General features: G+C 44.7%; 1 protein-coding gene across 1 annotated transcript in view; it reads left to right on the plus strand.

The window, feature by feature from the left end:
• The first annotated feature begins 286 nt into the window (after positions 1-286).
• Positions 287-26975, plus strand: part of LOC144160972 (uncharacterized) — a 54656-nt gene continuing 27967 nt past the window's right edge. Inside the window, 1 exon segment of the mRNA XM_077692041.1 lies at positions 287-505. Coding sequence (XP_077548167.1) covers positions 287-505 — 219 coding nt within the window.

Genomic DNA, 26975 nt, shown 5'->3' on the forward strand with positions numbered 1-26975 from the left:
AGCGGAGCGGCGGTGACCGAGCGAAGACAGCATTCCCCAGGAACCTCTCGTCGAATACACCGAGATCCTAAGATGGTACCGGCAATGCCGTCGGACCGGGCCACCACCACACCCGAAGCTATCAAGAAAGGAGTCAGTGCTCTACCGCCAGATCCAGACCAACTCGGTGATCACGCCGGCGCTGGCGCGACACGTGTGCCCAGACGCTTATGAGAGCGCCTTGTGCAGTGTATGCGCAGTTACGAACACAAATTTGACTCACATTCTGTGGGGCGGTACTCGCAATATGGTGGAGGCGGCCGCACAGGAGCGGCTGCCGGACAATATTGCAAACGTGATTGCATGGCCGGACTACGCGGTGCAGTTACAAGCCGTCCAGCAGCTCCAGGAAGCCCTTGCCAGGCAGAAGTGTGGAGAGGCGAGTGCGGAAGATCCAAAGGGGACTTCTCCGGAGACCCGCCGAGCGGCGAACCGGCGGACACCGGCAGGGCACACCCTTGAAGTCGTGAGCGGCCGCGTCGGAGAGTAGGCTGGCTCCGCAGAGCCCTTCCTTGCTCTCTCTGCAGGAAACTATCCAAAAAAGTTGTTTCTCTCTGTCTCTCTATTTTGCAGAAGGTTTCTAGACCATATACTTCGTTTGTGGAGCTCCGGAAAAACAAGCCTCGTACGTTTTATCGACAATTTTATTGCAGTTCACCCTTAAATCAGCTTAACCCATGAGATATCTGACCAGGTCCATATTTTCCTAGATGTTACCGTGTCTGTAGAGAACAACCGCCTTTCCCCAACACTATACTTGAAGCCAACGGACCGGCAGAGATATCCCGATTTTTATAGCAGCAATCCCCTGCACTGTAAGAACATCATTAGACATCCTCAGTCCAACAGGTACCGCAATATTTACTCCAACGGCTCTGAGTTTGACAGGCATATGCAAAAACTGAAAACCACCCTTCTGGAACAGAACTATCCTGCAAATGTACTTGTGGATGCAACAGAGAGAGCCCGAAGCCGCGATCGCACTGCAGCTTCATCACGGCCGAGCCTAGAACGAACTCACAGCGCATCTCAGACAAACCTTGTACTGTCCTACTAAGCAATGGCTCCACGAGTTAACAACATATTGAGCAAACATTTCTACATAATAAAACAGAGCAATCAGTTGCCCACAATTTTTGAAAGACCACCCACAGTCGTGTACCGGCAAGAAAAAAAAACTTCGGGCACAGTAGTGAAGGAAAAACAGGCCCACCAGATAACACACTGGGTTGCCATCCATGGGAAACAAAGCTGCGACGTTGGTCCTCACACTGCGAAACCAACAAGGCAAAGTCCAGCTGTTCCGACTTTGTTTATAACATTAAGGAAAACTTAAATTATGTCTCGAGCAACGTGGTATACAGCCTTTGGTGCGATGTCTGCCGCTTGAATTAATTTCGTCAAACGGGAACACCATTCCAAATGCGGTGTAAAAAGCACAAGTCAGACGTGGCTTTGAAACCAAATCTATCGCTTTCACAGCACCTACGACTTCCCAGCCACAGCGTCGAACACATCAAGGTTGTGCTGCTTTAATCGGGATACCGAAAGAACCTTGATCGGGATAACAAGGATTCATTTTTAGCTACAACTTCCAATCACTCACACATGGAATGTCCACCGCAGTGCTCCCCTGATTACCCAATCAGTGCTTCCCCATTTGTTTTCAATGTTCGCTGCTTTCTCTAGAGATTTCCGAGGTCCACTGTGCTCAATGTGGCATTTGTCTTCATGTCGTACTACTTTCTGAAAGCGTAGCTCAGCAAGTCTCTTTTCGTTACACTTTTCGTTGTTTTTACCATAGACTTCTATAGCTTTTCTGGTCGGGCTTGCAAGTTTAGACTATTCCTTTCCCAAATCTACGCGATGTCGTTTGTGTGCACATGCATCGGTTGTACTTTGTGAGTCTGGTTCCTTTCATTCAACGTGGCGAATAGGGCTGCTTCCCACTGGCTACGGTTTGTTTTCTTTTTCATTCCCTTTCTCTCTACACTCTGCGTTACCACTGCTGTATATTGGCGAATTGTTGTTGCCTTTTCTCTCTGCTTAACTTTCCCCAAGAATCCTCCTTTCTTTACGAGGGAGCAAAGAAAAGGAGTCCCGCGTATGTAACGTGTGCACAGAAGTTTTGTGTGTCATTCTAACAGAACCCGTGGTAAAGAAAGTTCCACTTCCGGAACTGTTGGGTAATAAATAGTCTAAGAAACTGGACAAACCCTATCGTCTGATTTTATTAACGTATGAACATCGCCCTGATGCACAAATGAGTAACAAAAACACGGGAGTATTTATCACGCTCTTGTGTTACTTATTTTTTGTCCCAACCGCTGGGTGGCTCTTCTCACCTATTATTCCTGTGAAGGCACCACACGCATGTCGTAGTCATTTTCAATACGTTTTAATGTGCTCTGGGCCTTTACAAAAGAAGATTATACGCATTTCATATTCATATTGAACTTTATGTTATCTTGCAGACTCTGCGTGATAGCAGAAAACAGGATGCCTCCATTATGTCGGTGGCTAACGCCATACATTCACTATGTAAAGCTACAACCCAGGTCCTTAAAAAATAGAAGTTTAAGCTGTAAATAAGCAATATTTATGTAATGTCACAAAAACTTGAACGACTGGCTTTGTCAGGACAAATATTTTTTTGGTGGGTGGAATAAAGGTGGAGCTTCAGTTGTTTCAGGATAAGAAACAAGTACAAGCCAAACGCAATCCTTCCAAGAATCCATCCTGTAAAAGATCCTCAGGTAGCACAAATTTGTGGCGCCAGCTGTAAACTATACAATCCCATTCCTTAATGCAGAGGGTGGAAGAGGTGCTTACGGCTTTTAACGTACTTTAGAAGCACATGGTGAATATGTGGGTGTACAATAGTGCCGACACGTAGTAAACTTGCAATGATAAAGAACAAGCGGGATGGCTAATGAGCACACGCGCAAGACCAGGTATTGTTTATTCCGTTTCTCACGATCATTGTACCGCATATTAGATGCATATATGAAGTAATCAAACCACTGAACCCAACCTGCTTCGATATTCTCAACACGGTTTATGCGAGCCCATCGAAAATAATGTCACACCACACAAAGAATTTCTGTCCGGTCACGTATATGTTAATTACCTTACCTAGTTGAAGAAATCTGTCGCACTCACACAATGTGAGCTCTCCGGTGAAGGCAACAGCATGCCAAGCTTGAAAAGCCGGGTTTCTAGCCGACACCTCTAACCTACCTTTTCTCTCAAATTTTGATAGCATAAACAACCTTGATGGGTTATACCTATAAGGTTGCTAGTAGGTATGTAGACCGACTAAGAGTTTTGGTTTTTTTAAGTTGTGTGTACATACAGAACTTACTACCTAAAACACCACTACTTTTGTTTCCTGTGGATGCAGATCTACACAGGGACAACATTTCAGTTTTCTCTTCGCTGCAATTATAAGGTGTAACCACCTTTTCAAAACATTTTTAAGTTTCAACCGGTAAGTGTTTATTTCCTACGAACCTTACAAATAACCCTTTTGGATCATATATAAAAACAAGAAAATATAAAATAAGTGTTTTTGTCCTTGTGGTTCCTAAAAATATCTCTGAAATTGCAGTTACGGGAACATCCTTAACTATTGAATGAATAGGAGGAATTCCAAACTTTTTAATACAGGCGTAGCAAGGTAACGGTACTGTTCATATAATGAGGATCTCCGCCATCCGATAATCCCGAATGGAGTTATTCTGGAAATATAAAAGGCACAAAAAGTTTGTCCGTTTAGTCTATCCCTTTATAAAATAAATCATGATAACGTTGAAAAAACAGTCCCTATTCACAAATCCTCGTTATTTGAACAGTGCAGAAAAAAAAACATCGTTGGAGGTTTCTTTACCAATAAAAAAATTATTAAGAAGTTACAGCAGTTCGCGCAAGAAAGTTAAAAATCAGGTTTTAAGAAAACAAAAATTAAGTGTTCCGAACAGTGTATAAACCAAAAAACTTGCTGTGGAACGTGAGAATTTACCACGTTCTTATCTCCATGCCTCATTAGCTGCCCCGGTAGCTTTTTTGCCTTGTGCTGATGCCGTTGTTTTCTAGCGGAGATGTTTTGCCTTACCCATCGATTGGCGCTTACCCTTGTTCACGCGGTACTGGCGACTGGTACAACATGCTGCGGGAGTGTGGTTAGCACGTTAGATGCACACTTCCCTTACAATAACTGCTTCACTTCTGCTGGTATCACTGAAGTACCACACATCCATAATGTATACCGAAAAGTGAGATCGGGAGTTTTTTGCGGGCGTCCTGGGCAACAAAGTCCAGTTGTGGAGAAACCGTGGAATGTATCCAAATAGCTATATTCCTCTTCGCAGTAAATGAACTCAGAGTGGCCGCCCACAATTGTTCTCCAAGTTCCCATGCTTACCCGCAGTGAACGATGTATCACGTCCACATTTTTTTCGGTTGGAGCATTCACTGTGTCTCGTTTGCTATAAAACGTTTCTTGTGTAGCCTTTTTGGAGCGGTCTTGACTACGCCTTTTAATAAAACTTCCAGGTATAGCCTCTGGTTTTACTGTATCTACAAACAATAACACATGTGAAAAGAGAAACGCCGGTAGCATTCACAGCAGGAGCATAAAGCAGGCTCAAAACATGCAACACAGATGCTTGTAAGGTTACAAATTCACTTGAGAAAATTAGGGTAAATATTTAAAAAAAGATGTATTCAAAGTTTTTTGAGAAATATTTGACCTATCACACGAAAAGATAACCAAAGCCTGTTGAGATGCGGTGTTGTGTTCGCTGTGATATTCTCTTACTGAACTGAACAAAGATGAGCACGTCGTTTTTCGGCAGAACTTTTTAGAATGGGTAACCTGTAACAAAAAGCGTGCTATTTAAAAGAGTGGTTCAAAGTTAGTAACATACGTTAATATGTCTTACCAGAATCCTCCCTTGGCATGCCAGCGGAATTTCAACTCTTCACGTTTGATTTCGAGTCGCTCGTAGTTCAGATTCCCGAACACTAAATTCTTATATGTGACATGAATCCGCAAGATTTTTCCTGGGGGGTCACCAGACTAAAAAATCCTAATATCCCCGGGATCATACGGTTGGAATTAGAAACAGCGTACATGCAAGAATATCATACGCAACAATTATTCACATTTATTTTTTGCAGTGAGTGCAACACGCATGCTTCCGCATAATGCATACGATTGTATGACGATAAATTACAGTAAATTGAGTGTGGAGGCCGTGCGTCGTCCGCACGCGACATTGCGTCATGTGTTATTGTTGCAAAATTACAATGCCACTCTCTGTGCCGTCGCGTTCGAACAACGAACACACCCCTCCTCCAATGATGTCAGCTTCAAGATCTTTTCAGTCGGCCTTTTCCGACTGTCACCGCCATCGTACTCATTGCCTCCGCCGCCAAGTTGTTCCGCCGGCGTGTCCTCCATATGGACGTAATAGGGCGATTTTTACTCGTGTCTGACAAGGTCGCCATATGGGGGGATGACAATGAGCAGCAGCTGAGCTAGGAAAACGCGACAAAGACAGATGCTTATGTGGTTGACGTAAAGACACGGCACAAAGAGGGGTGTTTACTGCTCATTGACTTGGGTCGGATTCGTGGGCGCTTCAACTGGTGACGTTCCTGAACCTCCAAACGTTCGGACCCCAGATACAAACTTTTCACCTCGCTGACCCCGAAGCATTCGCTTTTTTCAACAGGCCTTTTTGCCTCCTCCAACACCAAGCTGGCGCCTCAAGAACCATTTCTACGACCTGCCGTGCCAACTCACCGGCATACCCCGAAGTGCTGAGTACTCCGTCTCCTGGCTATTGGTGTCTCGAAAGAACCGAAACTGCTGGATTCCAACTGTGGAAATCTCACGAAAAAAGTGTTGGCCTGTACAACTCTTCGCACGTTTTCGATGACCTGCTCGTTGTGGGGGACGACCCTATTATTTGCAAAAGGCTAAATACGACACAAGACTCATATGGCTCTTTGCACGTCTCTGTGAACGATGAGTAGTTTGAGCTGCTCAAAGACACTGCGCTCCGCCACAGTGTTGTCGGTTTTCATTTCGACCTATTACGTGTTGATTTCTAGGACAAATTGATTATGCTAAGGAGCTTCGTCTCGATGATGGCAAGTAGCAAGATCTGGTCGCTTTCCAGAACTGTATTCGTCTCATGACAATGATCTTAGCAAGAGATGGTGACCATCACGCTTGCACGAGGAGGCAGGGTGACGTGTTTATTGGCGCTCTAAAACAACACGGTGTTGAGGGCGTGGCTTCGGCACACTGGCCTGATCGGCAGAGGACCTTACTGACTTGTCCTGCAGATCACAATTATCCCCGTTGTATAAGAGAAATTCTATCCCGAGCAATACATTACGGGAGACGTTCAGAAGTATTATGAAAGCAGAAGGGTACATTGTGCCTTCCGTAGTAATGTGCAACTTAAGCGTTCACACGGCCGGAAAAGATAATCTCCTGTTATGGGGATGAGCGGACCTTACCTACAGGTCACAACTTTTTAGCTTCGAGGCGAGTTATCTACGCATCAACTAATATTCAGCTCCTACGTCTGTCATAAAAATAGTTAAGATTGTTGTTCGTTTCCCCAAAGTCCGGTGTCGATCAGAAATTCAATCGCCCGGGCTCTGGTGGATTTGGAAGGAGGATGTCGGGGCAATGTTGTTTACGTTCTTTGAGATGGCGGTCGAATTGTCGAACTCGTGGCGTTTGTAGTTGATGAAGGGAAACGAAGATGTTATAAAAAGCTATTTACACTAGGGTAACTGGGTAGGTGAGTCATAAAAGAAAAAACTTCAAATTTAAGTTAGACACTAGCTTTAAGTGCGAACGAGTCGCTCAAGTTTTCCGAATCCGTTTAACTCTACTATGCTCGGAGCGTACAAAAACAGCTCCAGTAACTATGGCCGGGACCCTGTTCCTGCCTCTGGAACAGTCTCTGGTACCGCCCTGTACACAGCTGTACGCTAAATTTCCGACGCGATCCTAACGTCTACCTTTCGCTCAGAGGGCTCACAAATCCCAACCTAGGGTTAGCGGTCGAGACTCCTTGTCCTGCCGGGAACCTGCCTAGCTGAGAGCTCCGATACTAATGCTGTTTTGCGGCCAAGTTCAACCTTATAACGCTTGGGTATTTCTCACCCCCGGGCACGCCATTTTATCTTCCTTACACATGTTTCGGAGGGACAAATTCACGTAGACAGCTGTCACTCAGCGCACTTCGGAATATTCAATGAGGCGGCAGCTCCTTCGGGTACACAGACGGGCACGCGGCCGAGAAAGCACGCAGCAACGAGGGTTGGAGGGGGAGGGAGGGGGGGGCGAAAGGCGGCGGCTGCCGAAAGCTAGCCTTTCCGAACGCGGCGCACAACATTGATGACTCATTCTGAAGCCACCGCGCGGTCAGGTGACGATGATACCGCGCTCGGTTGTCTGCTTTGTCATCAATTCTCGGAACCTGGCGGGGCCATCAGCGTTCCCAGGGGGGGACTATACTGGCGGCGTTCCTTCTGCCAGACAAGCTCGCTCCGTGTACGTGTCTTCTCAAATTGGCATTTACCGCTGCGTGGTGTCGGTTGTGCAATGCCTCTACGAAGCAGCGGGGACCTTTCCCTTCCCCGCGTGGCCCGGTCGTGTGGCCACTGATCCCATTAGTGGACCTTACAACTTCCACTTTTAGGAAGGTTTCTAGACCTGCTGGTTCAGTCAATCCGAAAATAAATTAAAATGGCCACTCCGTTCATCTGCCCTTCTTGAGTAACAGCAAAAAAAAAAACACCTGGAAGGAGCTCGGTATTACCACAAATGAGCCCCATGCCATTTCTGCAGTGCAGTTAACCCGAACTCCGTCTCACCTCAACTTCAAACACAACTTATTCACTAACATTTCAAAAATGAAGGAACAATCTAGCAAACCAAAAATACAGAAATTCTAAATCTACTAGTTTGGAGTGAGAAAAAAATTGGGTCCGTGTCTCCGGGGCGAATAAACGCGGCGAACAAGACACGTCAACCTATAACAGTGAAGCTCGCAATATAGGTTAACACACACAATCATTCCAGCCCTCAACAACAGGAACGGAAAAAGAAGGATTGGCTAAGAACACGGACAATTTTGCCGCCAACAAAAAAACGTTGCGAAAGTTTGCATTGTCCCTAGGCTCAAGCTCGCAAATGTTCTACTTCATTGCGTAGCATGAAAACGTTCCTTTAAAAATGTTCAGCTGTGCTTCAGCTGACGCACGGTGCACAGAAAATTCAGTTCGGTGCTCGGATCGATCAACCAAGACAACTCGTCGCGCACATACACCGCACACACATGCACACACCACCGTAGAAAAAGGACGGGTGAAGGGGAACGTTCACGTCCGTCGTGGCGGTGTTAAGGCTGTGAGGCAATTTAATAATGGTCTCCCCAAGCAACATTCTGAAGGCAGGGCAGTGCAGTCGCGTACTTCCAGCTCCCTCTGCTGATGATGAGGACTGTGTAGCTTTGCAATTTCAACGCGAGTCATGAGAGTTTAGCCGCATGGGACGAACGCGGTTTCTGGGAAGACGGAGTGGTATCGCAAAATGCGGCTTCAATTTCGGTCCCATAGGTCAAGTGACTATGCCTCTAAAATGCCCAAACGTAAGGCACTGCTTCGTGCTGGCCGCATGAGCGAAGGGTTGGTGTTGGAGCAGAATAGCTCCCCGCGAACGCAACGACCTTCTTGGTATCATTGTTCCCCTTACGTACCGACTACCCCACAGCAGCAACCTCACAAGCATCTGTTCTTGAGAAAAGCACCGGCCTGACCAAACCAGTTTTTCTGCTGTCCCAGCACGCACTTATCCTGGCACAACTCAGAACTCGGGCCTGTGATACATTGCCAGGTCGCAGAACTTAGTGTGTCAACCCTAAATCACGTCTCCCGACCAAATTTTCGTAATGGCCACAACGAACACTAAAGCTACGAAGATCTATCTTAGACACCGGTTTTGTTAGACCGCTGATTCCGTCTCGTTCCCCTGTCTTCTCGGTATCTGCCTTCTCACATGGTATTTCTCTCGCCTTCCTAACTTCCTCGAGAGCTCTCATTCTTCTTTCGCCATCTTTACGCATGCGTTTTGGGGTTCTCCATCAACCTCCTCGGGTACACTCTCACTATCAAAACTACCCAACTAACATGACATCTCCGTATCGCTCCTACCCTTTTTAAATGTTCTTAGCTCCTTATCCTCCACCTTCTCGCATTCTCTCTCACTTTGTCCTCCCTTTTCTGCAAGTCCAACCAGGTCTACCTACTAAGCTCTCTTATCCGCCCTTAAATTTTGGTTTTCCTCAGCCTGATCATGAACTGCGTCTCTTCTTCTCCCCGTCTCATCACATGCTTTGTCGTCGTCTCTCTCCTTTCTGACACTGAGTGCAGTTTCTCGTTCGACCTTCGATCGGAATATGGAACGCAGTAGGCCACAAGAACTTCCTGCGCGACGCCAGTCTCCTGCGGTCCACCGATTACAAATAGGGTGCTGGCCGTGCTAGCAATTTCGGTATATATAAGCTCAGTCGCAGATGCACATGTATCTTGCGGGTCTACACCTGAGGCAATAGGGCTACCCTGTGACTGTGTTCTTATACGGAACGCGATCGCTGGAACGCTCATGATGATCGCTTCTGTTTCCAAGCAGCTGTTTCCGGCTGATCCGCTCATTCCTGGACGGAGCCACGGCCTCTTATCGCGTTCTCCCGCAGCTTGAAATTAAAAAAAACGGGCTGTCCCCATTCAATTTTGCTGTCATTGCATAACTGGGCCCGTTCGAAGGGTTCTGTTTGATGCCCTGAAGCTACATTCCAAAATTTCGCCCGCCAGGCTGGTCGTAATGTTCGAGCATCGCTTTAATATACCGCCTTACAGTATCACCGGACGCGCTTACCTCATCGCTGCTCATCCCAATGACCGTCTCCACATGTTCGACACCACGAGAATTGCTAGCCTGGTGTAGGAAGTCACGATTGCTTAGTTTGTCACCGCAATGTTCAATTTCCAAACACTGGCTCCAACCATTCAACTTCGCTGTCGCTACACAACTTGCTGGGTATGTGCCCCATTGTTTCTGAATGCGCGTATCCGAGAGTAAGGGCGTTTGCCTTCTCCGCTCTAGCTAAAACTCATGCCTTCGCAACCGCTCTTGACATTCGAGCTTCAGTCTGTGTACACATTCCTTCCATTCCAGCACTCCTCGTCTCTCTGGTTCCGCCGCTTCGCGCGCTTCGGTTCTGTCCCGTTTCTTCGCTTGTAGCGTATTTGAAATTCTAGTCCCCTTATTCTAAGAATGATCGCCTCGGATTTCGCTTGGGCAAGCCCTTCTTCCGTCGTACCTGCTCGAGGTGGCTCCTCGCGTGTCTGACCATTTCCGTCTCCTTCCGCCATGTTATCTGATACTCAGCCTACACCGCCCCAACGAAGTGCAAGAAATCCCACCTACCCGAACATTCTGTTATTGGCTGCCGCTTCACTGATCCCGTGCAGCCGATTCCCGCGCGCTGGCCTGGCTCAACCGAATCGCTCCGCGTGAAGTTTGGATGGTTCCGATGTAGGCGGGCTTGCCTCCACTGGCTGCTCTTGGCTGTGTCCTGGTGTTTTATTCTGCCAAATCCTGTCGACTGAGGAAGTAAAAATAGATGTTTGTTTCCCCGCAGTCCGGGGTCGATCAGGAACTCAATCGCCTGGGCTTCGGGTGATTTGGCAAGAGGCTGGCAGGGCGATGGTGTTGAAGATCTTGGAGATGGCAGTCGAATGGTCGAACTCGTCGCGATGTAGTTGATGAAGTGAAACGAACAGTTTTTTATACAGCTATTTACAGTACGATAACTGGGTACAAGAGTATTACCAGAAAAAAAAAACCAACCTAAGTTATACGCTAGCTCAAAGTGCCAACAAGTCACTCAAGCTTTTTAACTTCCTACAACTCTCCTATCCTGGGAGCGTACACAAACCACTCGAGTACCTACGGCCGGAGCTCTGTTCCCGCCGCTGGATCCGTCTAGTTGCCCGGTACACAGCTGTACCCTAAACATCTAACGCAATCCCAAGGTCTACCTTTTGCTCAGAGGGCTCAAAAATCCCAACCTAGCGTTAGCGGTCGAGAGTCCTTGTCTCGCCGGAAACCAGCCTAGCTGAGAGCTCCACAAGAACGGTGTTTTTCGGCCAAGTTCAACCTTTTTACACTTCGGTATTTCTCTCCCCCTGCAACGCCTCTCTATCTTCCGCACACACGTGAAGAAGGGCTCAAATTTACGTCGACAGCTGTCACTGAGCGCACTACGAAATATTAGGTAGGTCGCCACCACATTCGCATCCACAGCCGGGCATGCGTTCGAGAAATCACGCGGCGGCATGGGTTGGAGGAGGGGGCGAAAGGCGGCGGCTGCCGAAAGCTAACCGTTCCGACTGCGGCGCACAACCATGGCGATTCGCGCTGATGCCAGCGCGTGGTCGGACGCCGATAATTCCCCCCCCGGGGGGGGGGGGAATTGTATGTCAGATAATTGTCGTACTTGCGAGCAACTCCTCGCAAGTAGTGCAGCATACTGAAAAAGTAGTGACTGTCAATCTATCTCGTTGGAACATGCACAGGGGAATAGTAAAAGGCATAGAAAAAGAAAACTGATGTTGCTAAGTAATCATAAAAATGCGAAGCCTGTAAACAAACTGCACGGACGGCGGTGGGTATTGGATCAGGCGATGAAACGAAAATAGGCATCACGAATCATTTTTCTGAAATTTATTACAAACTTTCGACACTCCTGGAAATGAAATCGAAGGTTGATTCTTTGAAAATATTGAGTAGACCGTTCATGTCATAGAGAGTTCAATTAAGAAAATGAAAAAAAAGTATGACGAAGTTGTTGCTCGGATGAAACTTCAACACACTGACATATCCTGCTGACAAAAGCGCGTAAAAAGACACAAGAAAAACGTTAAACAACGTTAGGTCGGCCGGATAAGGAAACATGTCAATGATTTGGAGGAGTATAGCGGACGGATGAACGTGGACGTGCATGTGTTGCTCCCGAGCACTGACGGAAACCTGCTGGACAATCTAAATGTATTGGCCACAGAACTCATCCTTCCACAGATTTCCGAAACGGACATTGTAGTCGTCCATCGGCTTCCGTCTAAACCAAAGCAAAGCGGAGCAGTTAAGTCTTGATCACACCTTGTGCGCTTTCCTTCCCGTGTAACAAAATAAACTTGGTTTGAAAAGAAACAGAAACTAAAACAGGCAAAAAGCAAGATATTTTTCAATGATAAACTAACAGCCGAGAATAAGGCCTTATTTTGGCAAATGAGGACTAAAGCAATGAAGAGGGAATATCAGTTCACTTGCACCGAAATTGAGGACTGTTCATTTTTAGAGGCCCTCGTGACAAGGTGATCAGGATAAGCACATTCAACCACTAAGACCGCATAAAATGATATCTTGAAGCGAGCACAGTTCGATGCCGTCCCAGCTAAACAATTTAGGGGTGATAAGGGGCGTCACTCCGGACACATAGTACGACTGCGTTTCCTTCACGCACTAAAACCCACACGTATTAGGAAACATACTTCTTTGCTCCACCTAAATCCGCAGAGCCTCAACAACAAACAAGATTCTGTGGAAGTGTTGTTTCATGCGTTACGCCATAACTTTGATATACTGGTCTTCTCCGAGACGTGGTTTGCGAGAGATTCGCACGTCGTGCAATTTCCTGGGTTCAGGTGCGCGTCACTGTCCAGAAACAGTACGAAAGGAATGGGCGTGGCAGCATACGTACGACACCATATAAGGTTTTTCGCAGTTCAAAAATATTCAGTACTAAACTGCGACTTCGAGTCGCTGTTAATAACTATCGCCAGCCCTATAATCGCAGTTATCTACAGGCCTCCCTACGGTGCTGTAGCAACATTTTTGGAATTTTTTGAAGATATGCAACCCTATAGCAATCAACTGGGTGACAATTGAATCGTCATTACGGGTTATCTAAACATAGACTTACTTTTCTCACAACTTAGCAAGCAAAAACTGCTGGATATTTTCTTCTCCTGTGGCTATGAAAACGTTATTAACGCCCCAACACGCATTATCACCTCATCTAGGACCCTATTGAATCCATGCTTCACGAATTTCCCCACCAAGAATTTAAAAGCTGGTATCTTAATTTCTGCTTAAGTGACCACTTGCCGATTTCTATCATTTTTCACTCATCATGGAAGACGTATACACGACACAACTGCCGCGCCTGTTGTCGAACAATAATAAATGCCAAAAAAATCGCTGTGTTTTACCGAATAATTGAAAACGTAGATTGGCTTGATATGCTCAGTACACAGAAAGCCTCGGATTGCTACAAATTGTTATTAGTAATGTGTCAGAGTTCAACAATGTGGCATTTCCCCTTGTACTAATAAGTAATGTAAAAACACTAGGAAGCCATGGATTGACGCCACCTTTCTGAGAAAGGTCAGGGAAGGTTACAAGCGATTTGCGTTATTTGTGAAAACAGAAAAAACTATCATTCTACAGAATTAAAAAAAAATCGAAATAGGCTAAATTACAATATTGAAAAGCACGCTGCATATACAATCAAAACATATTTGCTGGCAGAATTAACTACCCTAAAAAATCAGGACTATTCCGAATAGCTTAACGATGAAAAACCAAAAAAGGGGTGTTTCGGAGCTACAGATGAATGGTAAAATAGTCAAAGGAACTGCAATTGCTGATAATTACACTGAGCACTTCTTAGTATTAGGCGCAGCTTCCACGACCAATGCAGCTGCTGATCCGGAATCATGCATCAAAATGAGTATACAGAATTCTTTATTGTATGTATGTATGTATGTGTGCATGTATGTATGTATGTATGTATGTATGTATGTATGTATGTATGTATGTATGTATGTATATACCTTTCTCGCGTTTTAGAATCAGAGGTCAGTAATATCATAATTGAGTTAAAAAAAAAGAAGCTTGCGGAAAAGAATAAATGAAAGTGGACGCCTAAAAGCAGCCGCTCACTTCCTTCGCCAACCACTACCGCACTTTTGCAGCCTCATCATGAATACACGTGTTCTTCACGAGAAACTAAAAATTGGCAAAGTTTCCGTTATCCTCAAATAAGGAGATTCACATATGAATAATTAAAATGAATCTCAGTTCTTTCTTTAATGTCAGAAATTATAAAACCGTTGAATATTATTCGAATATATAATTTTCGTAAGCCAAACAACTTTATATCAGAGCAACACTACGGTTTCCAAAAGAATTGTACTGAGTTAGCGCTCTTGAAAATTAAAGATAAAGTAATTGACCGCAGATAACAGAAACTATACACAATAGGTGACATTATTGAATATAAGAAAGCGTTTGGCTCTATAAAGCACCACGTTTTACTGCAAAAATTACGCAGGTATGGAATTACCGCGATTTGATCGAAAATATTCAAAGCTATTTGTGTAACCCTGTTCAACACACAGAAATCGAGCATGCGAGATCCAAACAAGAAAAACTGAATTTCGGAGTCTAACAGAGGACAATACGCGGCCCGCTGTCGTTATTGTTCTACGTAAACGACATCGGACATATTTCTTCTACAGCAGATTTAAAATTATACGCCGACGATACGATTATATTCTTTTCCAGCAGTGATCTTGCTCCACTCCAGATTTTAACAAAATCTCTGGCATCCAAAATTAGCTGTAGGCAGAAGCAAACAAGCTTTCATTGAACACAAATTACATTAGTTTGTCGCTTTTTGTCTTAAGAATAAGGGAGTAAGCCACCAAATTTTAATCACATTTCATGATACGACCATCTAACAAATTCCTGCACCCCAAATTTTTGGTGTGACTTTAATAATAATATAAATTGCTCAGCTAATATCAATGGAATCTGAACCGATGTGCCCCCACTATCGGCGTCATCCATAAACAGAAACAGCTTATCCCCACGTGGTTAAAAAAGCACCTGTTTTTCGCGTTAATACACTCTCGCCTCAGGTATTGGTCGCTTGTGTCGGGAACAACTGGCGAAGCAAATTGAGATAATCTACTATTTGTCCAAAAGAAAGTGGTACTCTTGGTAGAAAATGAATCACCTAGAACCCACGCTGCCCCACTCCTCCGCGAGCCGACATCGACGAGAGGAACCGTATGCTAGCTTACAATAATGTCCTCAATACCATGACACACGCAAAAAATAGAATGATGCTGCGTACAGTAAACAACAATTACCACCAAAAGAAATGACCAGTGGTTCACACACGATTTCAGAAGATTCTTAAATTAAAAAAAAAACGATATTTTACGAAGGCTATGCTCCGGAATATTGGCCTAATTATAATTTTTTTTTCAAACAAGCTCACTCATCTATTAAAGAGGCCAAGGAATAATATTTTAACGTCACTTTACCCAACTTTTTAAAACTGACCACCAAAAAGTATGACTCGTGGTGACCCTACAGCCGACCTTACTCAGTAAACACCACTGAGTGACAGAGGCGATGCTTTTTCGCTAGAGAGAAGCCCTCACTGCTTCAACTTGCATTTTTCCTCTGCATTCAAGGTAGAACTTCCACTATACTCACCGACACTGTCACAACTTCATATTCACGAGCATATTTCTTTCTGTAGAATGACTGAAAAAGGAGTTGCCAAAAATATTGATACGTAACACCCGGAACATTTCACATAGCATTGGACTGGACCACCAGGTGGTCAATCCATCGTACACTTCACCTATGGGTATGTGCCTCATCAGTGGGCGCGTACAGCAAGCCGAGAGACGAAGAAGAGATCGAACAGAAACGGACCGGCACGAGCTGCATTAGATTCCTTGGCTTTGGTCTCTGGGCCTTCAGCTGTAATTATCTGTAAATAGACAGCCTATTCGCATCTGCCTCGTAACATCTTTTTTCAACATCTTCTCTACTTCCTGCTGAATGACGGTACGTTCGGCGTGGGACACGCGATATGGACGGCGGCGAATAGGGGTCGCGTCACCAGTGTAATGCGATGTGTCACACTAGACGTCTGGCCTGAAGGACGGTTGTCCAAGTCGAAAATGTCACGATAGGACGCTAAAAGACATTGGAGCTCATGGGCTTGCGGATGTGGAAGGTCCGACGCCATCATCTTCATAAAATCACTGGTAGTCGGTGAAATGTCCCGTTGGCCGTCCCGTTCACCGTCAGAGGCGTCAGTGGTAACAGCGGAAAGCTCGCATTCAGCCAGGGGGATGAGTGTAGCCAGCGACATTCCCCGGGGAAGAACTTGCGTGGAGAAACCGAAGTTCAAAAATGGGAGGCCTATTTGGTTCGTCTCGACCGTCACAACTGTGTAAGGAAGAGCCACGTTACGTTCCAGGAGTACATCGGTGACGGGAGAGACGAGGTATTCACCATCTGGGACTGGCGGGCGCGACGATAAAGGTACGTAGGTCATGGTGTTCGGTGTTAATCGAGCAAGCTCAGTGCAGCAAAGCCGATAAACAGGCTTGGTCTCATCAAGGGGCATGGTGGGCAGCTCAAGACGTAAAACCCCCGCGGCGCAATCAATGAGGGCGGCGTGGTCAGTCAGAAAGTCTAGTCCGATTATAATGTCGTAAGGGCATGCGTCCAAGACAGTGAATCAGACAGGGACGTCTTTTCCGGCAATTACGACGCGGGCGGTGCACATTCCGGCTACGGTGGTCGTTCCTCCGTCGGCGACTCGTACGGTGCGGCATACAGCAGGCGTCATAACTTTGCGAAGAGTGCGGCGAAGGTTCGAACTCATTACCGAAATATTGGCGCCTGTGTCGACTAGCGCGCTAACACGAACACCGTCAACGTGAACGTCTATCAAATTGGGTTTCGTAATCGTAGTCAACAGAGGATTTTCAGGCCGGGTCATTAATGCAGCATCACCTCCGGGAGCTGCACTGGCTAGTTTTCCGAGATAGAGGTCGAGAAAGTAGGCGGCGGGGTTTGGCGGCGGGGCTGCGGCGAACGCGACTGGCGACGCTAAGGTGATGGTGAGCGGCTAGTGCTGTTGCGTCTTGTGTTGTCGGCTGCGAAGGGCTGCTGAGGACCGGGAGGAAATCGTCGAGGGTGGTAGTCGGAGTATCGGTTGTCGAAGAACCGTGGACGTGGAGATGACGACCAGCTGCTACGGCAGTAACGGGCGACATGGCCAACGCGATGGCAGTTGAAACAAATGGGACGGTCATCGGCTGTTCTCCATTCGCCAGGGCTGCGCCGTCGGAACCGTGGTGGAACATCGTAGCGCGGCGGGACATCACTACGAGTAGAGGGTGCGCGGACCCCGTCGCAGGGATCGTAGCGTCCCAAGGCACAAACCGATTGAAGGCCCAGGGCGGCGATCTCGTCTCTAACGACGGCATGAATGAGGGAAATCGTGGGGGCGGTTCGGTCATGCGTGTAAGGAGAAGCAGCGACTGGGGTCATAGCCTCGATCTCCCGGCGCACTATTTTGGTCAGGCTCTCAGTCTGAGCCGCCGTGTTTGGCGCCGTGGTGTGCGCGGTGGCAGCGTCACATCTTGACAAGAGGACGTTGCCGCCGTGTGAGGCAGTTGAGCAAATTGGTAGGCAATGCGACGACATTTTGCCTCCTCAAACCGTCGGCATTCCTTAAGGATGGCATCAACGGTAGTGCAATCCTTACAGATCAGCAGATGGAAGGCGTCATCAGCAATGCTTTTGAGTACGTGACCCACCTTATCGGCTTCGGACATTTGCGAATCTACCTTTGAACAGAGACCCAAAACATCTTGTATGTACGTGATGTAGGATTCGGTTGTCGACTGGGCACGGGATGCCAGCTGTTGCTTTGCGGCGAGCTGGAGTTCGACGGGTCGGCCGAATACTTCGCGCAACTTCGCTTTGCACGCGTCCCAGCTGGTCAATGTGTGCTCATTTGTCTCAAACCAGGGCAAATTGCAGTCGACCCCATGGACCGAGAAAAGACCGCTTTTGTCACACCAGACGGACTGTACCAATTTAAGGTCATGCCGTTTGGTCTGTGCAATGCGCCAGCCACATTTGAAAGAATAATGGACTCGCTTCTTCATGGATTTAAATGGATGACATGCCTATGCTATCTGGACGACGTTATCGTCTTTTCTCCATTCTTTCTTCTCTACGGCCGCGAACCCACTCTTCCATTGGATACCCTCCTTCCTGATGCGACACCTCTAGCTACAGAATATGCTCGTGATGCTGTCGCTCACGCTGATGTGGCCCGCCAGGTTGCCCGTGCCAAGCTCTCGGCTTCCCAGTCCGCTCAGAAGCACCGCTATGACCAGGAACATCGCACCGCCCATTTTACGCCCGGCTCCTTGGTCCTGGTCAGTACGCCATGCCGCCGAATTGGACTTTGCGAAAAACTGCAGCCTCGCTTCAAAGGCCCCTATCGCATTAAGCGCATGGTCACACCGGTCACCTACGAAATCGTTCCTGTTGCTTCGTCCTCACCGTCCCTGGACCCTGCATCTCAACTAGTCCACGTCGGCCGCCTCAAGCCCTATTTCTCAACGGCCACACCTGCTCCCTGAGCCTAATTTCAAATGTGCACCGAGACGGTGCTTACCCCGCCGGAGGGGGGGTCATGATACGTAACACCCGGAACATTTCACATAGCATTGGACTGGACCACCAGGTGGTCAATCCATCGTACACTTCACCTATGGGTATGTGCTTCATCAGTGGGCGCGTACAGCAAGCCGAAAGACGAAGAAGAGATCGAGCAGAAACGGACTGGCACGAGCTGCATTAGATTCCTTGGCTTTGGTCTCTGGGCCTTCAGCTGTAATTATCTGTAAATAGACAGCTTATTCGCACCTGCCTGGTAACAATATCTAACGACTTTCTTGTAGACTACACCGTGGACCGACGAAATTAGTGCAGAATCTATCTGCCGCACATCAGATCACCTGTTGTCACTAATTTTTAAACAATCGTTCGGCACGGGCAATGCACTGTGAAGCCTGGAAATACGCCTCTGTTAAACAGAGCGCGAAGTTGTATGGGCGTTCTAATTCTTGAAAGTAAGATTTTCGATTGAGTACTTCAGCAACGAACCACGCAAAAAGTTATATAAGGACCTCATTGATGTTATGTTACCCATTCCCCTATACAGGTCTATGTATGCAGTGGGAAGGGAAGGTGATGTGCTCGAGAGTGTAAAGATAATACCAGTGCGTGCCTCCGTTAAAAGTTTCTTTTTTCATCTCCACAGTGGCACGCTTCCTGTAAAGCCATGGCTCCACAAGAAAGGATTAGACACACATTGGAACATTAACTGTCGTATATGCTTAAAGCCGGAAACTACTGACCAAATTTTTCTAGAATGCTCAGACGCAAGATTTTACTGGGACATCCTACAGCGTACTGTTAAGAAGGACCTGCCCATAAACCCCTTTTGGGATCCGTTTTTTGTCTGTGTGTGATAGAGGGAGCGTGCCATTCGACATGTTTATGTTGATCAGCATGCACAGCTTGTGGTGCACAAAGATGGCTGCAGGCATGCCGATCCCAATGCGCGGCCCGCCAGAGAGTATTTCATTGAGAGCATGGGCAACATACGTGAAGTATACAAAGCGCTAAGCGAACCACCTGAATGGTTACCAATGCTTGATGACGGTGTTCAACTGAAGAGATTTTAAACTTGTATTTATCGCAAAGGTGGCGAAAGGTATAAAATCACTGTAACCTAGTTTTTCATTTGAGACAAACGGTAATAAAGAAAAAAAAAGATTTGTAGCGTAGTGGGAAGAGCACCGTGTACCTCCCGTTGCGGTTAGAGAGTCGGGGGATCGAAACAGGGCGCCGCTAACCATTTCTTTTTTATAGTGTTGTATCGCGGAGCTGTGGGTGTAAGGAGGAGAGTTGCGCATGCGCAGTGAGCGTGTGGACGGCGCCGCCATCAACAACGCAGGACCAGGCGAGCCTAAGAACTGCTCCCCATTTATAATACTCAAACTGCTAACCGGATTTGTTTATGTGGTAGTTGTAGAGAACATTATTTTGTTCGTCTTCATTGCCAGCTGTCTCCTTTCGCCGGATATCAGAAACTGTGTGTCATAAATATATTCGGAGCGCAAAGAATGCTCAGCTTGCTTGCCTAAATCACGCTCCGTCACTAGACCCGTTTTCTTCACCGATACAGTGGTTCTATTTGTGCACAGATTCTCAGTTTACTGTTAAACTGACGATTTTATAGTCTGTACAGGAATAAAAGCAGAAGCGTGCATAATATTGTTAATGCAACTGATTTCTTTAAACATACTATTGGGGCTACAAGTTTTGCCCCTGAAGGTTATACCCAATATAGGTCACAGCTATTTGCGAGCAATTAAGTGGGATGGCTGTGTAGTCTGATTCTGCTTAGATAAGTAAAGTAATCGTTGAGTCCGTGTAGTAGTCCTATTAGCTTTATCATAGTGGGAAGAAGCATTAAATGGGGTGAATAGCGGTGTTTGTATTTCTCTACAGGACTTTTGTGTAAGTAAATTATTAATTTTTTTGTGTCGAAGACTCGTTTGATTGGTACCAATACTGCATGAAATCGGTCCGAAAGACGCCGTAATTTCATTGGTAACCTCGGGTCTTATCTAACATCGGAGAAACTCCCAAATTGCAATTAACGGGAGAACAAGTTAAAAACTAATTTTATTGTTACGTTTGTACCACCGAAGCTCACAAATTCGTGCTCGGCCAGAGAAAATGGCCACCCAATAGTATAGGTACATGAATAAGATTTGCATTAACCAGGTAGTTTTACTGTGGTCTCAAATTGGTATCTCACAGGAAAAAACATCCAATAAAGATATTACACTTTTTTTTCTTTTTTCTTACTGTTAACGATTGTGGAGAGGCTTTTTCTACCGACATTTAGGTGTGGCTGCATATTTAAAGAAATTGCTAGTGCGGAAATTCTCGACAACACTCTGTGATATTCAATGATATATATTTTGACCGGTAATAAAGTCTTTCTCTCTCCTTTTCTCTCTTTCACCTCTGAAGAAGGATGGCCACAGGTGAAGCATTGGCGCAATATTCTAAATTGTCGGAGCGGCTAATTTGTATCTATTGATTTTCCGGGCAGTTCCAGTAGAACCAAGTTTGCAGCAGTTTTCTGAAACCTCTCTGGACGCATGAATATGTACTCAAAGCACACACGTTTTTGCATAATTATGATACCGTGATTTTTACGAACAAGCGTGTTGGTAGAAATTACCAAAAACAAGTGAGTGATGATAAATGAAAGAAAATTACTTTTAAAGCCGGCAAGCAAAGATAAGTGTGAAATCATTTTAAAGCTATAAAGATACGTAGGGTTCCCGTTTCTGACTGTGTGTAATGTCAAATCATCTCTGAAAATAAAGACTCCGTATATTGTTTAGAAACGCCACAAAAAGACATCATTTATGTCCTAAAGACGAATGCTTCTGGGAACGGTCATACAGAAATGTGTCCACGTGTTCGGTCTCAGATATTCGGTCTCAGATATTCGGTCTCCAGACATGTTGCAGAAATGTTACAAAAAACCAATGCGCAAGTGGCAGCGCGTTACTTGTTTCTTGCCTATGTGTCAAACCGCAATTTGTTGCCTCGGTTTTTCTGATGTACCAGCCATTTTCTATCAGCGCTAGGGTGGCATTACTATGGGTAGCTTGTCTGTTTGTGTGCTGCAGTAAAACCGCCACCTTTTACAAAGGTGTACGATGCGTTGAATGCTTTGTTGTAGGTGCCGTTGTTATTTCCACTGTATAAGCGGATAAGCCGGGAAAATTTTATGAGCGTTCTTATTCCCATTCAACCCATACTGGCGCAGCAGCCAACACTAAGTCGATTCCAGTTTCGAGGCATACGCCGTTTTATTTGTCCTAAAAACAAACCAATCAATGTAGTTTAACGCTGTCTTTTCGAACGACCCTGTGCACAGACCAATTCAAGAATCTTTGCAAATGATAAGAATACGAATACGTTGTAAAATTATGACTTGCCACAAGAAAAATGCAATACTATTTCACCGTAAAACTATTGGCGCTTACATCTGCAGTTCTAATTGGATAAAATTGTTGTACTGCGCTGCAAAGGTAGCGGTAAAGGCCGATTTCAACGTATACCTCAATATTATATATATCAATATTTGCCCTACAAAAAAAAAGAACATTCTGCAGAATTGCAATTTTGGCTGCTAAATTTTTCTAAATTTTTAAAAAACGCTGTTTCATGGCACATTCAGGTCGTGTCAGGGTGGAAAAAATTAGTTCATGATATTTCAGAGGTGTTTAAAATGTCGACGGCCAGTTTATCTCCTTGCTCTGTAGCGTATTTCAAGGATATGAAATTGAATGACCTATTTCTGAGCTCCTGCGTTGTTAAAGGAAAACTTTTTTTCAAATATCCGTAAAAGACTTAATATATATGTGTGTATAAGAAGTAACTTAATTTCGCTGGGTCGTGAAGCAGCATGTTACGCACCTAATGCAAAAACCCTGCACAGATCTGGTACGGAAGCGTCAGACAAAAAAGTGAAGTCTGAACGACACCCTTGGGTGGTGCAGTTCGCAATGTTTTAGTGATTGACCCATAAACCGTGCCGCCATAGTTCATCAGAGATATTAGAAAGGCGGAATTAGGATACAGATGAAGGTGTTGGTCATAAATATAAAATTGGTGCAACAGAACCTTTTGTATATTTAGTGTTTTTTTATTGTTTTTAATTGTGTGAAATAAATGAAGCTTTTCTCCAACAGCAGCAGTAAAACATTTGGTTCCCTTAATGCGATTTGCCTTCCCATTTGGCGCCAGTCAGGGTCCGCATGAATCCCGTTTTTCCGGGAGAACACAATGCAAATATTTCAAAAACAAAGGTCTTTTGTTCGTCGTTATTTTCATGTTCGCGGATAAAAATATAAAGAAAAGTCTAAGCGCATTCGAGGATGCCCTCTTGTGCGCATTCCTTGCTGTGACGGCCCTCCAGTAAAGATTGAAGATACCGTTTAGCGCTAGTGTGTGCGTAAATTGCAGGTATCGCGGAAAGTCCCACCGCAGCTTTCCGAGCCAACATACCCATATAGGGCGATTGCGCAAAATTGCGGCATGCGGCATGAACTAATTTACGCGTGCCTCTCGCCTACAGTCCAGCGTACTCGATAAATGTTTGTGAAGAGAATAATACCCATTACAAAGCGTGACCACGATTGCCCAAAATGACACCTTAGTCCACGGTAATCGTTGGAACACTTGCTGGGAATGAGAGCACACGTCACATCGTAACCCCTCTAAAGAATGTGGATTGAATATCACTCTCAAAAAACCTATAAACCAAAGCAGGAGCAAATCGCTTGGAATCGCGGACTAAACTGTTGTTATGGTTCTGAATATTACCTACTCCTTCGCTATTTTCACGTCTAACACGGTAGTGTGTGCATGGTACGTTTTTACGCTTGAATCAATAAGGAATGGTTTTTTTTTTTTCATTTCCTAACCAGCATGTTTGTGACTTTATATTGCGTTCTAGCTGCACCGATGGACAATGCTTTGATAGAAAAGATGTAACATTTTCCTGTGCAAATCATGCCTTGGACAATATTTTAAGAAGATAATTGTTGGCAAGAATATTTTGACGCGAGTTTGTTCCAAGTGCGAACGATTTGCAAACGATAGTTGCACATTTTGGCACACCATTTTTCAGCAGGTGCAATTTTCAAAGGGTGAAACAATTCAATACCACACATTATTTTGATAGCTAATTGGAAAGGGCGTTACACATAATCTTCGCTGAAAATGCACAGCTAACGGCAATGCACAATCAACGGCAATTTGGAGTAATCCACAGGGTCAATGTGGCAAAAATATTTTCTAACTTTTATCATTTCAGTGTGTAATAATACAGAGGAGCGAACCTAACTCGGATTAAATGTGGACTTGTCTGAGCGGCTATTCATGAAATTGTTTGTGGTGCAATACTTTCAATACTAGAAGAGTTGGGCCTATTTTGTTTCATCGTGCAGCCTTGTTAGGTGGCGAAAATTCACTGTGCAAAACTTAGCGTGAAAAAAAAAACTGCCTAGAAAAATCGTTTTCAGTTATATTCTGAAAGCCGACTCCACTTTGAACTGCAAGTGCATTCCGGTAAAGATATTTTTCACTTGAAATAAAAGCTCACCTTACATAAATATATGAAACCACAAGAATCTGTTCCGCTATTTTGAGTTTTTTCTGCTTTCTTGCATAGTTAAGTTCTGGCAAACAGTTCTACAATTCAGGGGTGGTTTGAGTAGGCATTGCACCGAGATGTAACGCCTTGCAACTTCTCTGGAACATATGTATTTAAAGAAAAGCGTTTCGCGCAATGCCTGCTGCTTTAACTTGAACTTTTCGGGATTTGAGCACACGTGTACGCTTAGGTAACCCCAAGTGGAATAATTTATTTAGACCACTCCCACTATACCAGTGTCACCAAACTGAAATCTCAAGCTTACATCATGCATCAAAATTTTAAGAATTTGTGTATTATAAATTTATCAGAAATTGCTGCAAAACAATGCGCTTGTTCGAGCTCATCCTCTTTCATGCCCTATCAGAAACTCGAAAGCTGTTCATTCTCCCCATAGGCCTTCTCCTGCCCATAACTCATCATTTTTTGTACAAATATCAAGGGAATTGAATGATCTTGGTGCTGACATGATGTATACCACCTGCATGCCTCATTTCAAAGAAGCACTGGAAACAAATCATCTGTTGGCTAACCGCTACCTCCCCATGAAACACCGCTCGGCTGGTACCCTTGAGGCATTAAAAATAAATATATTTAAAAAATAAAATATTTAAAGGCCTTGACATCTCTTTGAATCTCCCCAATTAGGCAATTTTACAGGCGCCTAGAAGAGAGAGTACCCCAAAAACATGCAAAAGTTTCAATATGAAAGGGACTGATGGAGGTCAAATCTCAAATCTTTATTTCAACCACGAACAACTACAAGAGTTCTCAAGGATGGGGGCACAATCAATAAGCCTTGTCTCGGCTTCACTGGGAAAGTGCCCGTATACATGGCAAAAAGTAGGAAACACGTGAGTTACGTAAATGCTTTTAATTTTCGCACAACTACGCCAAATACACTCAAATAAGTAAAGTTTACACTACAGTTGAAATAACATACTGCGCAGATACACAGAAGTACACCGCCACATTAACTCTTAACGTATACAAAAAACTGTCAGCAACATTCAATCTGCGCATTGGTTTGCGTAAAAAATAAAAAAAAAGTAAACGAATATGATCTTGGAATTTTTTAACAATGTCATTAAACGTTGTTACAGAACTTCTGACATGTCCATTAACATAGGAAGCTGTTAAATTATATTTGGAAGCCGTAATTGGTGCGGTTGGGGGGGACGTTCCAAATATCAGTATTACACGTAGGTTAGTGTTTCTTTTTGAAACTTAAAATAACCATTGTGTTCAGGTACGTGTTTTTATTTTTCAGACAAGTGCTGTACTGGCGTAGTAGTTGCAGCCTATATAGATCCTTTACAGGCGTTATTGATAAGGACTTAAAACTTGGGGTCGTGTGCGCGTCGTAAGGAGCATCTGCCACAATGCGGGGTACCTTTTTTGTACCAACATCAATTTAATGCGTTTGAGTCGGTAGGGGTACCCAACACCATGTGACCGTATGCAATGTTGGATAGTAATAAAGAGTTGTAAATGATCATCTTAACTGGTGCTGGTACTAAACATTGAATCCTAGATAGCATGCCTGTTATCCCAGACAGTGTCCTTTTTTGTTTGCCAATTGAAAATTCTATGGCATGTTTTTTTTGAAATATTATTCCCTAAGCTTTTTACCGATTGAACAACCTAAATTTGCTCCGCATCAAGCATTAGAGGGGTGATGACCCCAAGGCTTTATTTTTGGGTCTGAAGAATACATCCTTTGTTTTAATTATAGTAATTTTAAGGAAGAGTTGTTGCTCCAGGAATATAATCGCGCAAGAGTTATGTGAACTTTTTTGTTATATCTAGAATATTTGGGCCACAAAATAGTAGGGTTAAATTGCCAACATGTACAACAAATTTGGCGTTTCCATCAATGCGTAAAACATCATTATTATAAAGGTTGAACAGCAATGGCCCAAGTGTACTTCCTTGTAGCACACGTGAACGAAGAAGCTTGGTTTAGGAATGGTAGCCGTAAATATAATCTGTTGTTGCCGGTGCACTAAATATGAGTTCAGAAGTTTCAGGAAGCACACGAGAAATACGTAATTTTCTAGCTTTAAGCATACAGTCTTATGGTTATGCGGTCGAACGCTATTGAGTAATCTATAAGTATTCCTTTTGCACAACAACGTTCCTCAAAGTAGTTTAAAATTCTCTGTTTTTGAGTAACAGTGCGGATTCTGTATAGTTTGCTTTCATGAAACCGAACTGTAAGGATTTTAATATAACATGTTAGTTGAAGAAACGAGTCATCTTGTTATGTGATACCTTTTCAATACATTTGGAAACACTGAAAAAATAGGCATAGGCCTGTTGTTAGATAACTTTTTGGATCGCCGTCTTTAAAGATCGTACTGACTTTAGCAATCTAAAGCTTTTCTGAGAAATATACCACATGAAAAGATTGGGTTTATAACATATTCCAACGGACAGGCAATTATACCGAATAGATTCTTCACAGGTTGTATTTACAGCTCATTAATATCACAGCTTTGGCAGTTGTTAAGTAGTAGTAGCATTTCCTGCACTTCCTCGCTTGGCAGAGGCTTAATAATGCGCTGTTAACGACTTTCCGCCCCATGTATTCTGTACAGCTGCGAGAATGAGGAATGTTTGGAGCGGACA

Source organism: Haemaphysalis longicornis, unplaced genomic scaffold (assembly GCF_048455015.1).
Source record: "Haemaphysalis longicornis isolate Haplotype H1 unplaced genomic scaffold, Haemaphysalis longicornis Haplotype H1 scaffold_11, whole genome shotgun sequence".
NCBI classification, from domain to species: domain Eukaryota; kingdom Metazoa; phylum Arthropoda; class Arachnida; order Ixodida; family Ixodidae; genus Haemaphysalis; species Haemaphysalis longicornis.